General features: G+C 46.9%; 1 protein-coding gene across 1 annotated transcript; it reads right to left on the reverse strand.

The window, feature by feature from the left end:
• Positions 1-10,040: 10,040 nt before the first annotated feature.
• On the reverse strand, positions 10,041-13,165 carry LOC125517145 (uncharacterized). Its single transcript, XM_048682335.2, has 8 exons — positions 12,767-13,165; positions 12,544-12,671; positions 12,403-12,440; positions 12,099-12,209; positions 11,439-11,518; positions 11,147-11,183; positions 10,756-10,797; positions 10,041-10,450 (listed from the first exon to the last, which is right to left on the reverse strand). Exons 1-8 carry the CDS (start codon positions 12,998-13,000, stop codon positions 10,389-10,391), a joined length of 732 nt encoding a protein of 243 aa, XP_048538292.1. The 5' UTR covers positions 13,001-13,165; the 3' UTR covers positions 10,041-10,388.
• Between the last annotated feature and the right edge of the window lie 1,225 nt (positions 13,166-14,390).

Raw genomic sequence — 14,390 nt, forward strand, 5'->3', positions numbered from 1 at the left:
AAATGAACATGCTACAGCCACCAAACATGAAAACAAAATACATGGAAGTGATGTACACAAGATGGTTAAAAAAACACTAGCACTGAGCCATAGGCAAATTCATCCACTAAGAGGTTCAAACAAGCATGGAAAAAATGAATATGCAAAACAGATTCCAGACTTAGTGAAATTAACACTAGCCTGAAATTTCAGATCACGAAGCCCTCTTCGGAGCAGCAAAACAACATGATAGCAAACCTGAACATGACAAGTAAGAACATGGAATGGAGCTACTCAACAAGCTTAACAAAAGACCCAAAGTGACCTGGGGCCAAAAGGGTTAACAAAATACTCTACCGAGCTCACGAACATAGCTCGAACACAATCAGTTTTCAGACTTAGTGAAAACTGAGACATGCAGAAATTTAACTCACGAAGGCATGTAAACGAGCTCGATGCACTCACTACGGTGCAAGTCATGGCAAGGCAAGCATATATCCAGAAAGAAGACACAATATGCTAGCTACACATGGCAAGAACAAAGGCATAGAATGCATGGAACACTAACGGTAGCATCGGCAAAATCGCAAACAAGTTGACGATCTGCCCAGATTAACAACGAAGCAAAAGTTGAGCTCGATTGAGTCAGCCTAGAGCACCCAACATATGCAAACAAAGACATGGATGGATAGAGCATAACATAAATATCAAAACTCCCTTAATTATCATCCTCAAAAGAGGCACGGATCACTAGGAAACAAGCTGGACATATGGCATCACGAACTAAAATATCCCAGACTTAGTGAAAATCACTAAGTCCCTGAAATCAGCAATCTCAGGTACCTCTCTTCGCAAGCTTGCACAAGACAACACACACATCCTAAAAATGCATGGGTGGCACCTCTGGAAAGAAGACAAAATGCTTAACAATTCATCCCAAAGGGACACAGGCATATCATGCACGGATTAAACATGGCAAAAATGACAAAAGTGCATGATGAACTAACGGATCTGCAATTTAACTCACGAAGCCTCCTTCTAACAGCACTTTTGGCAACAAGATGACCTTAAATGCAAATGATGCAATGGTATGAAATGGTGTACATGTCGAGACGAAGATTTTGATATATCATATGCCCAAAACGGAGCTACGGTTGCGGAGATACGAGCAGTCAAAGAATGCATCATGAGCTAGGGTTTGGGGAAAAGGTCAACCGATGCCCAGATCCAGATCTGGATCGGCACGCTTCCCGAGGCGGCGCCGGAGTTACTGTAGCTCGCCGGAGAACGCGGGGGTCGCCGGTCGGGATGGAGGAAGAAGAAGCCGGGGCGAGGCCGGGCGGCGCCGGAGGAGGGGCGGCGACCGCGGGCGGCGGCGCCCGGGGCGGCGGACGGTGGCGGGGCGTGGCCGGGCGGCGGGCGGCGAGGTCCGGCTCGGCGGCGGTGGCGGCCCGCGGCGGCGGCGCCCGCCTGAGCCGGGGAAGGCGGCGGCGCTGGTGGAGGCACAGGGGCGCGGGGCGCTCGGGCCGGGGGGGCTCCCCGCGGGCCTGGCGGGCCCGGCGGCGGCGATGTGGGCGCGGCCCACGTGGCGGCGCGCGATTTGCTGCGGCGGCGGGGCGGACAACGTCCGGCGCGGGCGGACACGTCCGGCCCGGCGCGGGGAAGGAGATCTGTTTTTTTTAGGAGGAGGACGGGGAGGAAGACGAGATCCGAAATGGGGGGTGTTTAAATAGGCATAAGTGGAGCTAGGAGAGTCCAAATGAGGTGCCGTTTTCGGCCACGCGATCATGATCGAACGCTCTAGGACATGGAGCAGAGTTTGGTGGGTTTTGGGACAAATTTGGGGGGTGTTGGGCTGCAACACACACGAGGCCTTTTCGGTCCCTCGGTTAACCGTTGGAGTATCAAACGAAGACCAAATGACCCGAAACTTGACAGGCGGTCTACCGGTAGTAAACTGAGGCCGCATGACAAGTCTTGGTCCAATCCGGAAATGTTTAATCCCCACACACGAAAGAAAGCTAGAAATGGCCACCGGAGGAGAACGAAGCGCCGGAATGCAAAACGGACAACGTGGAAAATGCTCGAATGCATGAGATGAACATGTATGCAAATGCAATGCACGTGATGACATGATAAGAGATGCACGGAAAAGAAAACAACACACGGAGACAAAGACCCGAACCCGAGAAATAAATATAACTTAATGCCGGAAACGGCAAGAGTTGGATACAAATATGGAAAGTATATCTGGGGCGTTACACCTTTTGTGCAAGGACGAGGCACCCAAAACTAACAATTCTCATAATCTACCTTTAGTGTTATCTTCTTTATTGCAGGAATTCCAAGATGTTTTCCCCGATGAGTTACCTCTGGGTCTACCTCCACTACGAGGCATCGAACACTGAATCGACCTCATCCCCGGAGCACCCCTTCCTAACAAGGCTCCCTACCGCGTCAACCCCGAGGAAACTAAGGAGATCCAATGGCAAGTACAACACATCATCGGCAACGGCCATGTACGAGAAAGTTTGAGCCCTTGTGCCGTCCCGATAATCCTTGTTCCCAAGAAAGATGGTACATATCGCATGTGTTCCGATTGTCGTCCTATCAATGCTATTACCGTGCATTATCATTACCCCATTCCACGCCTAGATGATATGCTAGATGAGCTTAGCAGAGCCACCATTTTCTCTAAGATTGATCTTAAGAGTGGCTACTATCAAATACGCATCCAAGAAGGTGATGAATGGAAAACCACATTTAAGACCAAATTTGGCTTATACAAATGGCTTGTTATGCCAATGGGTTTATCCGAAGCACCCGGTACTTTCATGAGAGTCATGCATTTTGTTCTTCGACCCTATATTGGCGTATTTGTTGTGGTCTATTTTGACGATATTCTTGTGTTTAGCAAATCGCTCAAAGATCATGACACCCATATTAGAACCATGTTGCAAACCCTTAGGAAAGAGCGCTTTTATGCTAATATGGAAAAATGCCATTTTGGTGTTGATAAGCTTGTTTTCTTGGGTTTCGTTGTGTCTTCTAAGGGTGTTCATGTAGATGAATCTAGGATTAATGCTATTAAAACTTGGCCCCAACCAACCAACTTGCAACAAGTGCGTAGTTTTCTTGGTTTAGCCGGTTTCTATCGTAGATTCGTTAAGGATTTTAGCCCATTGCTTCACCTTTGCATGCTTTGAGTAAGAAAAATGCGCCATTTTTGGGGGATCATCCCAAGATACCGCATTCAATGAACTTAAGAATTTGCTTACTCATGCTCCCGTGCTTGCATTACCCAACTTTGACAAACCTTTTAAAATTCATTGCGATGCTAGCGGTAAGGCCATAGGAGGTGTGTTAACGCAAGAGAAGCGCCCCATAGCATACTTTTGTGAGAAACTCTCCGAGCACAACTCAATTACCCCATGTATGACAAAGAGCTATATGCTTTAGTGCGAGTTTTGCATGAATGGGAACATTATCTTCGCCATCATTAATTTATCATTCATACCAATCATGAAATGCTTAAGTATCTTAAGGGTCAAACTAAGTTGAACAAGTGTCATGCTAAATGGAGTGAATTCATTGAGTCATTTCCTTATGTCATCAGGTATATCAAAGGCAAGGAAAATGTTGTGGCGGATGCGCTCTCCCGCATATGCATGCTTGTTACTAAACTTGAATTGAATGTCATTGCCTTTGAGCACATAAAAGACTTGTATGCGCATGATCCTACCTTTGCTATTCCTTATGCCAAATGTTTGACGCATACATCTTGGGAACGCTATTACATAAAAATTATTATCTTATGAGAGCTAACAAACTTTGCATCCCCGAGTCTTCTCTTCATTTGTTACTTTTGCAAGAATCTCATGGAGGAGGACTAATGGGACATTTTGGACGCGGCAAGACATTTGCTACGCTCTCCAAGAACTACTTTTGGCCCAAGATGTTCTGCAACGTCTCATGCTTCACCAACCGACGTTCGACATGTCGCAAAGCTAAGTCCAAAGCTCAATCGCATGGTGTATATACACCCCTTCCAATTCCTTATCACCCATGGGAAGATATTAGCATGGATTTTGTACTTGGTTTGCCTAGGACTAGAAATGGAAAGGATTCCGTGTTTGTTGTTGTGGACTGATTCTCCAAGATAGCTCATTTCATTCCTTGCAACAAGATAGACGATGCTTCACGTGTTGCAAATCTTTTTTGTATAGAAATCTTGTGCCTACATGGACTGCCAAAGACGATTGTCTCGGACCGCGACATCAAGTTCTTGAGTTACTTTTGGAAGACCTTATGCGCCAAGCTCGGAATCAAGCTATTATTCTCCACGGCATACCGTCCACAAACCGACAGCCAAACGGAAGTGACGAACGTACGCGTGTTGATCAAGAGGAACATCAAGGAGTGGGAGGAGTGCCTACCCGTCGCCGAGTACGCCTACAACCGTGCAAGACATTCGACTACCGGCAAGTCCCCCTTCGAGGTCGTCTACGGTTTCAATCCGTTGTCCCCATTGGACATTCTCCCTCTACCACTACAAGAGCACATCAACATGGACGCGGGTGCCCGAGTGAGCTACCTTAAGAAGATGCATGAAGATACAAGGCACATCATCAAGCGCCAAGTACAATGACTCACAACCAAGCTCAACGTCAACAAGCAACCCATGATATTCAACGTTGGAGATCTTGTGTGGCTACACCTTCGCAAGGACCGTTTCCCCAACGAGCGCAAGTCCAAACTTCTACCACGAGCCGATGGACCCTTCAAGGTGCTAGCATGCTACAACAACAACGCTTACAAGATTGACCTCCCGCGCGACAAGTACAACCTGAGCGACGTCTTCAACGTCAAGGATCTCTCGCCCTACCATGGTGATGAAGATTTCTATCCGAGGTCGGATCTTTCCCAAGGAAGGGGGAGATGATGCGGAGCATCCCACGGTCATCCCCATGGACGTATCGACATCTCCCACGACACCACTTGAACCAATGACAAGAGCTCGAGCAAAGGCTATCGAAGATAAGGTGAACTCGCTCCTCTCCGAACTACCACTTTCTACACATGCGACATGGCTACTACCTCAAGCAGAAACACTATGTGTGATCAGGTACTTGGAGGAAGGCCACGAAGCAGCTACATCCAACGGACAAGACGGCGAGGACACCAAGTATGAGGGGCAAGAAGAAGAGCTGCAAGAAGAGCTACAGCCACCGGATGACCGCTCCAGACCGAACGTCCAGTCCCTGAAGGCCACGCCAGCCAGAGGAAGCCAGGCCAGTGAACGCTACAGCGGCCGGACATCCGTCCAGGACCGAACGTCCGACAACTCCCAGTGACCGGACGATCGGGCTCCACCAGAAATCCGGCAGGTCCCCAACAGAATGAAATTAGCGGAAGTCCGAAGCGACCGGACGACCGACGACCGGCCGTCTTCGGAAATCCGGTGCCACTTCAACCAAGCCGAAATGACGGAAGTCCGGCGACTTCCGGACGTCCGGACGCCCACGAGCCACCGGACGACCGGAACCCACCGGACATCTGGTACCTGTCTGCGCACAGTTTCGGGCCCGAGGCCCATGTACCCCTTCACTTCGCCCCCATTTGCACTAAGACTATAAATAGACCTCCTCCTCCTCCTAGTTAGGGTTAGCAATGTGATAGCTCATATTAGAGATAGAGCTTTGCTCATCCACTTGGTTACTTCTCCATCGGAGTTCACGACCTCTACGGAGAATATCCCCCCAAGTGGATTCAAGACCCCTAACGGGAAGACCTCAAGACCTCCTCACGGAGAAGAACGTGTTACCTATGTATCGTCCCTTGTTGGATTCGGATCGTGTATCTCTTTGTGTTTTGAGGATCTAGCACATGTGTAATCGAATCTTGTTGGTTTGAGTGATTCTCTCATGTTTCTCCTCGTGTTTTTCCCTCGTGTTCTTCGTGTTCTTCGTAGGATTCCCTCCAATCGTGACAGATCGGGCCACTAGGGTTCTACCCTACATCACAAAAGTAAGATCCCTCCCACTGATAAGAGCCAGGGTCTACCGCGCCTCCATGGCCTAGAACCGCCAGAGATGAGGGGGACCGACAGCGGTGCGGACGGGAGGCAGAAAAGCCCTAAACTTCTTTTGTTGGAAAAGAGGATGTGGCGGCTGTGTTGCCCAGGCCGTGGGCTCAATAGTGCTGCTGGATTAACTCCAACATCCGGGATCGTTCTAATGTGAGCTCTGTGGTGATGGATATCAAACAAGCAGCCATGACTTTTACTTGTTCGTCCTTCAAGTATGTTCGTCGGCATTGTAATGTAGTGGCTCATGTTTTGGCCAATTCTTGTAAAAACTCTAGTTTGTTGTGTGTTTTCCATTCTGTTTCGAATTGTAACCAGAAGACCTTATATGACTTTATTGCTTAATCAATAAAATGCCGACTTTCAAAAAAAAAACTCATCTTGCGTTATGCTGTGTGTGAGCCGTAATCGACGGCCGAGATTTTTAAAACGAGTCATGTGTGATGTGTCCATTTCTTAGTGTTCGTTCTTCCAAGAAAATATCAGCAACGTGACCTCCAACCCGGATGCCGAAAAGGAAAGAAAGTGTGCGCCCTCGTTCCCAAAGAATGAAAGAAACATTCACATATATGGAATGTGGTCCGGACCATTGGGTTAATAATTGTGGCCGGAATGACCTACAGAGATTGTGCTGCGGTGTTCTGCATATCCTCACAGTTGTCACGTACCAATCGCTTGCTAGTTGATAGCGATCCTGGTTGAGAGCGAAGGCGCTGAGGTGACCGTACACGTGGTTTTGTTGGTAGCATGGGCAACCCAGTCACACGTGGCGCCCACATGAGGAAGGACATACATATCCCTGGAGCTGACATGGACCGTACGTGTACGTGCTGCCGAAAGAAAAAAGGTACTAAATCATTGAGTTAATACAAAACTAAGTGTGCACGTATGTCTAATCGTGCTGTGTGATTGCAAAAAGGCCTTGCTGGCCTCTATATTGCTTTTTTTAGAGAAACCTCTATATTGCTTTGACGTTGCATAGCCTCGTGGATCGGCAGGACGTGAAGGTTTGGTGGAGTCGAAGGACGGCAAATCAAGCTGCACATGTATTGGCCGAGCTAGGGGTTAGTGATGAACGATGTGAGGTGTGGCCTTCTGACCCACCAGATTGTATTTGATTTTGCACATTATCTCGGATGAGATTCCAAGCTTTGGTTAGTTAATAAAAGTTGTGTTTACCCTAAAAAGAAACTGATTGCCTCGGTCTCAGATTATTCTATTGGCAGATTTTATCTTAGTCAATTTTTTTTTAAAAGGAGGATGACCCCACCTCTGCATCTGGGAGATACATGCGGCCATTTTATTGATTATTCTCGAGGACCTTACAAAATAGAACAACAATATGCCTGAATCCGCCATCTTGGCAACATCTGCCGCTACTCATATCCAAATGATGAAGGGTGCAAGCTGGCCTACATACCCAGACCTCTCAGCTAAGCCTAACATCTAAAGCCAGAGGCCCCGACCGAGCCATCTGGCGGGTCTGGGGCTCAAACCGGTCCGACGCACTCACATGTGTCGTCGCCGCCATCTTCCACTGGTCCATCTTCAGAGCAGATTGAGGTGACAACCTTGACAGGTCCTCCACCGTCGACGCCACCATGACGCCAAACGACGACCTCCGCCTAGGAGAGCCTTGGCAGGTCCTCCGCCATTGACGCCACCACGACGCTAACCGACGACCTCCATCTACGCGAGTCCACCTCCAATTAACGGACGTAAATCCATGCTAGGATAGGGCCGCACCACCGCCATCTCCCACCACCCACAAGCGCCACCAGCCCCAAGGTTCCCAAAGCGGCGCCTTCAAGAAGGAAACGGCGCCGTGAGCGCCGCCGCCGCCTAACAAAGTTAGGGCTTTCACCCGAGAGACCTAGGGGAAGGTGAAGTGAGGAGATCAATCCATACCGATGCCTCCAAGTAGGGGAACGGCGTCCTCAGGCGTCGCCGTCGGCGCAGCCGGTCATGGCCGGCCAGGGATTTTGCCCGAACTAGATCCCCGCCATCAGCAGGCCCTTCTGTACAGAACCGGTGACCAAGAGGCAGCGCGGCCCGACCAAGCTGGCCCGCACGCCGAACAAGGGAGGAGGGGAGGCGCCAGATCGCGGGCACCGACCGCCGCAAAAGCCGTCGGCGGCCGCCAACGACCACCGGATCCCACCGCCGCGCGGCCAGGACACCAGATCCACCGCCCCGGACGGCTGCTAGCCGGCCGTGCCTTGCCAATGGAGCCGCCGCTCCAGATCCTTGTTCCCCACGCAAAAGCAGGGCAACCGAGGCCCCCCGCCACCATCCTTGGCGCCCTGGGCTTGCCCGGTGGCTGCCTCAGGCGGCGGCGAGGAAGGGAAGAGGGGGAGGGAGGTGAGGAGGAGGGGCGGCTGTTGCGAGGAGTCGATATGAAGAAAAGAAAAAGATCTTTGATCACATAATACCTCCAAGAGTATTATTTTTTCAATACGATTAAGCAGGACAGAAATATGGTTGACCACGAGATTGCTAAGTTTTGTAATAGGGACAAGTTTAACGGTGGCTGGCGCTATACCGTCCTATGTGATGGTTTCGTTTGGACTGACTGTATGAACATTTAATAATATTAACATATTTACGGGTTAAAAATATGACTTGCATGCTTTTCTTTTCACAAAAGCATCCCCTTGGGTTTTCTCAAGTGCGATACTCCTTTTCCCTACCAGCGGCCTATAGAGTGACTTGAAAGAGTTAGAAGAAGAAAGACAATCCTCAAAGCAATCATCAATGGCACCTCATTTGCAAGCATGAGGTGTATCTTTACACACAAACTAGTGCATCCCACATGTAATTGATGCAAATGTGCACTACAAGCTTGCACAAAATTAACTTTGTCAAGAATGTTGCCGAATGCACTAAGCCACATTGCAATACCTTTTTTGGGGATCGTTTCCTTGACAGGAACCTGCAGCTTCAATTTTTCTTTTCCCTAAGTAGATGGGAAACCTGTAGCTTTGATTTGTCATGGTCGCCATAAGCTTTTCTGCACCCGCGTGGTTTAATTTGAATTGTGTGTGTCGCTGCACTGCTGCCATTGGAGTCCCGCAATACCATCATTACATTTTGTCATATAGATTGAGCGCCGGCGAATATGGTTTTACCCACGAGATTGCTAAGTTTCGTAATAGTGACAAGTCTAACATTTTGTTGGTTGGCGTCATCCCATCCTATGTGACGATTTGGGTACAGAATGATTGTATGAATATTTAATGTTAGAATTTTTTTGTGTTGAAAATTTCAGAGAAAATCACTTTCCTTTGATTTTCACAAGTGCGGTGCTCCTTTCCCTACCAACGGCCTATCCTCACAAAAGAGAGAGTGACTTGTACTTAATATCTAATATTTCTTCCATAGAGAAAGTGACCCAAAGAGACGCTGTCTCGAAGAGTTATAAGAAAACAACCGTCTATTGATTTGCTGTGTGCATCATGATGATGAAGAGGCCGGGAATTGCAACACATATTACCTTCTTTGGGGATAGTTTCCTTGAAAGGAACCTTCAGCTTTGATTTCCTTTTCCCCAAGAAGATGCCGAGACCTGCATTCGTCGACTCATCACTGGTACGAGCTGTGATCATCCCCATCAGCTTATCTGCACCCATGTGATTTGATCTGAATTTCTTTTTTTCTTTTTCTTTTTATGCTTGATTGAGTCAATTAGATGTGCAATAGCTAGATATGCCCAAGACAAAACCCAGTTTTGCAAGATGATTTGATTTGTAGGATTGGCCACTCAGTTCTTACATTTGCTTCTATGTTGCAATCAAATGCACTTCAATGACACATTCTCATATGCTTTAGTCATACAGGATCTAAGAGCTTTGCGACGAACAAAGAAACCCTAAACATGATTTCCTGGCACGTCGCGTTTTTCACTCTTGATCCACTGAAATTCTAGCTAGCAGGTCCGAACAATGCTCAGCAGTTGCAACATGACGAAGCAATCAAGTTGATACCAAAATGCACATCATGCATAATTATGACAGCACAGATACCGTTAACAAACGATCGAAACGATGGGCCACAATTTACAGGAGTACGCTGTATTTGTGTCAACTGATTTTACATCAGAAAGGGGCTGATCCTACCAACTTGGTGCTGGGCATGGCCAGGCGAGCTACAAGTGAAAAGACCTGCTTTGCAATACAACTGGCTGATCTGGAGAAGCCCTACCCAAGTTGGGAGGCCGGTTTGTCTCAGGGATAAGGCCCTGAACTGAAACATGATACAGATCCGGCGCTGACAATTGTGTCCGAAAAAGAAGCACCGAGAGGGCTCGTGACTGTCATTTGCGCTTTCACTTTCTTCTCGATGCAACCTCTGCTGCCCATGCTTTTCCGACGTCTGTTTGGAATTTCCCTACATAGAAATCAAGAGATTAACCAGGGAAATAAGCTGAGCTTTTTCGTGAGCTAGCATTTGAATCCTGCAAGATGGGAGATATACCAGAAATATGTAACAGTGTAAGGAGCATGACACATGTCAACTCATAACGATATCAAGTGCTCAGGCATTAATGTTCTGATTTGCTATTCTAGAAAGTTTCATAGAAATGTATTGTGTGTGTAAGAAAAATATGAATAAACAGGCAGCCTGCATAGTTTAAATACAAATGTGCACTTTAGCAGCAGAATCTGATGGAAGGGGAAAACAAGAATACAAACCTGCCGTCGATTGGAAGAACTCTTCTAGGTCCCGCCCTTGCTCTGAGAAATCAAAAACAATAGAAAGGCGTTAACGTGGTACTATAAACTCAGGAGTGAAAGGTGCTAATGAGTTAGGCATGTATTCTGCACATCTTTACACGCACTCCTCCCAGTGCATGTCAGGTAGGCTGAGAACCAAAGATAAATGAACGAAAAAAATCCTGCGCTTGCTACTAGAGTCATGCCTCCCCTATAATTATACTGAATCAAGAAGATTACTCAGTAAATTCATACTTTATAGTCTATAGTTATGGGTATGCACATGGGAAAAAGACTGATGCTGACTTGCTGAGTAAATCAAATTATCCAAACATCCATGTACCACTGGTGACTATCAGTAGGAGCTTACCCTTTTCATATTCCAGTGCTTGAAGTATCATCTCAACCTAAAAATAGAACATAGAAGAAAACAAACAGTTAGTCAAGAAAGAAAAATTCATCAACAGCATTAAGGAGACCTTAAGTTACAATGATTCCTGTTCCATGGTCTGCCAATGTTCATAATAGTAGCCACTCTCTTTAGCAGCTGATTATCTCATCTTGTTAATGCACTATTAAGTTAATTGTTGGTAATCCCAGCGCGTCAACACTTGCAGGTACAAGTCTAATGATTTACGGGGTAAAAATTGCAAGTAGCTTACCTTGTCAAAATCTTTAACAACCTTCGCTTCCAAAGTGGCGTTGTTCTCATACTCCATCCAAAGTTCACGAATTTCGTCGGCTGAAAAAGAACAGCATGAGATGAGTGAATTTCTACAACGTATCAAAAGTACAAGGACAAGAGCATAAAACAATGCAAAGTACTAAGCCTGTTCACGAAGGATATCACTCGTTGCCTTGTATTAAGAAAGAATATTTGAGTACAGATATCTTAGTTATTTATTAGTTTCAAAATGTTGCTACTTGCTGCTGACACCTAGCTGGAGGACTATATGTAAACATCCAATGTTGTCCAATACATTGGTTTTGTTTTCTTTGATGGTAAACTACCACTTTTAAGTAACAAGAGAACAACATGACAAATATAGAATTTAGAATAATAAACATAAGAAACCTAATCAGTATCATAAGCATTTACAGAAATTGGGAATAAGAACAATCTAAGCCCATATTTCATTCTCTTCCCCTTCAAGTGTTTATGCTCATTATGAAGTTTCACCAATTTATAATCGAATCAAAAGCAGTCTTCATAATTATCACGAGGTGAAAGAAAGTTATATCAATGGATTATGGAATCAAGCCAGCCTAAAGTCAAGCCACGGAACTATAGATGTTAAGCTTTTCCATATTTCAGTATTAACCTCTTGAACCTCCACCAAGCAATGCGCACATATGGTCCAAAGCTTCCTTCTCTCTACGGCTCTTCTCTTCCTTGGGCACACCATCAGCAGGGGTGATATCGCCAACAATAGCTGGGCAGTAAAATGGTTGAAATGAGTTAACCAAAGTAGCATCCTGATAAGCAATTTTGACCATGTTTATTTTGCACAATTGGAAAGGACAATGCATGTGTAATTTCAGACTGATCACCAACACCCTCACATTCCAACAATTTCAAAGTTGAAAGCCACAAAATCGAACAAAGGAAGAGTCATCGGGGATTACCTTCGGCTATGTCATGCACAATCGCCATTTTCACACACCTGTAGAACACGAAAGAAACTTACAACTCATTAGGCAAAAGAGGATACTAGAAGAACGAGGTCCCACCGCACAATGGGAGGGAATGGCTGGGTATCCACGCACCTATCGCGGTTGACGCCGGCCGGAAGGTCGGCGGCGACGAGCGCCATGACTCCCATCCGGTACATGTGGTCGGCCACCGACTCGGGGCCCGGCACCCCGCGCCTCACCCACCCCGCCCTCTTCGTCGTCTGCGACCCACGCCGCACATCATCCCATCACACGAGATCAACCAACGATGCAAGCAAGACCTAAACCGGTGGTGGAGCAGGCAGGCAGCACTCACCTTGAGGCGGTAGCAGAGCGTGAGGAAGTCGATGGCGGAGGACGCCGAGGAGGCCGCCGGGGCCGCGGGGTCGGACCCAGGGGCCGGGGCGGGCGAGGAGGAGGACGACATGGCGGCGGCGAGGCGAGGCCGGAGGTGGCGCGCGCGGTGGTGAGGGGAGAGGAGGGGGGACCTGGTCGCGGCGGCGGCGGCGGCGCAGAGGGAGGAGAGGGAAAGGGCTCGGCTCCCACCCATGGCTGGGGTTAAGTATTGGGTGAGGTGAGGTGAGGCCGGGAGGAGCGGTGCGGTGGCCGTCCGGGAATGCCGGGGCGGTGGGGGTGGTGGTGGTTGTGGCGAGGGCCGCGAAAGCAGCGCGCCGCGTGCGTGCGCGCCGGGTGGCCCAGATTGCGCGGCGATCCCCCGCCCCGTTCTCCCCACGAGTTTGGGCTGCGTCACCGTGTTTTCCTTACCCAAAACAAACGCCGGAATGGCCCAATCGCGTGTGCATGGTCTAGCCCCAGGGCATCATTTAAAAAAAATAAAAAAAACACTCCATGGCGAACTTTTTTTTGAAGATGTACCCGAAGGCATACATTTCTTTTGTTCATAACAGTAACTATACAGAAATGAAATGCATACAAGCAACACAAAACAAAAACATACAAGCGGTTGTCCTAAGGTGCATTTCTCTAATTCCTCACAATTATGTTTATATCCTCCAGAAAAAATAAGTATCTCTCTCCCGATTGTATGTATCCTTCCTTGTAGAAAAAAAAGAAAGTATTTGTCTCCCAATTACGTGCATCTCTTCCTTTTCTGACCTAATAGATTTACTTGCCGCTAACCAACAAATTAGCCAAGGATAATCTCACCATAAATTCTATATAATTATGTGCCTTATCCAGTATGCCAAAAATATACACTTTCCATAAAGGAAAGGTGGGACTATATCCATGGCGAAGCGAATGGCATAGATCATGACCCTCAGCACTTTCCATTACAAAGTGCAAGGTGTATTACTTTTTCAAACATTATTAAACTCGTATACGTTTAATCAATACAACATGAAATATATCTTTATCTTATATTTATCTGATATTGTAGATGTTTGTATATTTTTCCTATAAGCTTAATCAAACACATATATACGTCTAACTTCTGCAAAAAAAAAAAGATTAACATACCGTATAATTTGGAACGGACGGAGCATATAAAAGCAAAAGTCTGACAGACTGAGATAATCTTCATCGTCAAGAGGTTTGAATGTAGTGGGATCCGAGATTTCCATATCCTTTTTTTTAGGGACGAGGTTTCCATATCCTTTTTTTTACCTGAGGATTCCATATCATAGTGCCATTGGTCCCATTTTTTTCAAGAACACCCAAGTTGTGTGTCTTTTGTACTCCCTTCATTCCTTTATGTAAAGTGTAATATTTTCGGTTTGGTGATCAAGGCACATAATTCTACACATGTTAGGACAAAATTAACCTTGTCTAAATCATTGATTAACGGCAACTAAATCGTTTATGCTAGGAAAGTAAGAGATGCACGCAATCAGGAGAGAGATACTTTCCTTTTTCTCTTTACAAGAAGAGATGCATGCAATCAGGGAAGAAATACGTTTCCTTTATTTGAAGGGCTAACG

The sequence above is a fragment of the Triticum urartu genome, chromosome 6A, assembly GCF_056163025.1.
Source record: "Triticum urartu cultivar PI428250 chromosome 6A, HENAU_Tu73, whole genome shotgun sequence".
NCBI classification, from domain to species: domain Eukaryota; kingdom Viridiplantae; phylum Streptophyta; class Magnoliopsida; order Poales; family Poaceae; genus Triticum; species Triticum urartu.

Excerpts from the sequence above, each read along its gene's own strand:
- LOC125517145 (XM_048682335.2), bottom strand. The coding sequence starts at position 13,000 with ATGGGTGGGAGCCGAGCCCTTTCCCTCTCCTCCCTCTGCGCCGCCGCC. Across the intron at positions 12,672-12,766 it reads CGCTCTGCTACCGCCTCAAG|ACGACGAAGAGGGCGGGGTG; the intron begins GTGAGTGCTGCC and ends CGTGGGTCGCAG. Across the intron at positions 11,519-12,098 it reads GCTTGGTGGAGGTTCAAGAG|CCGACGAAATTCGTGAACTT; the intron begins GTTAATACTGAA and ends GTTCTTTTTCAG.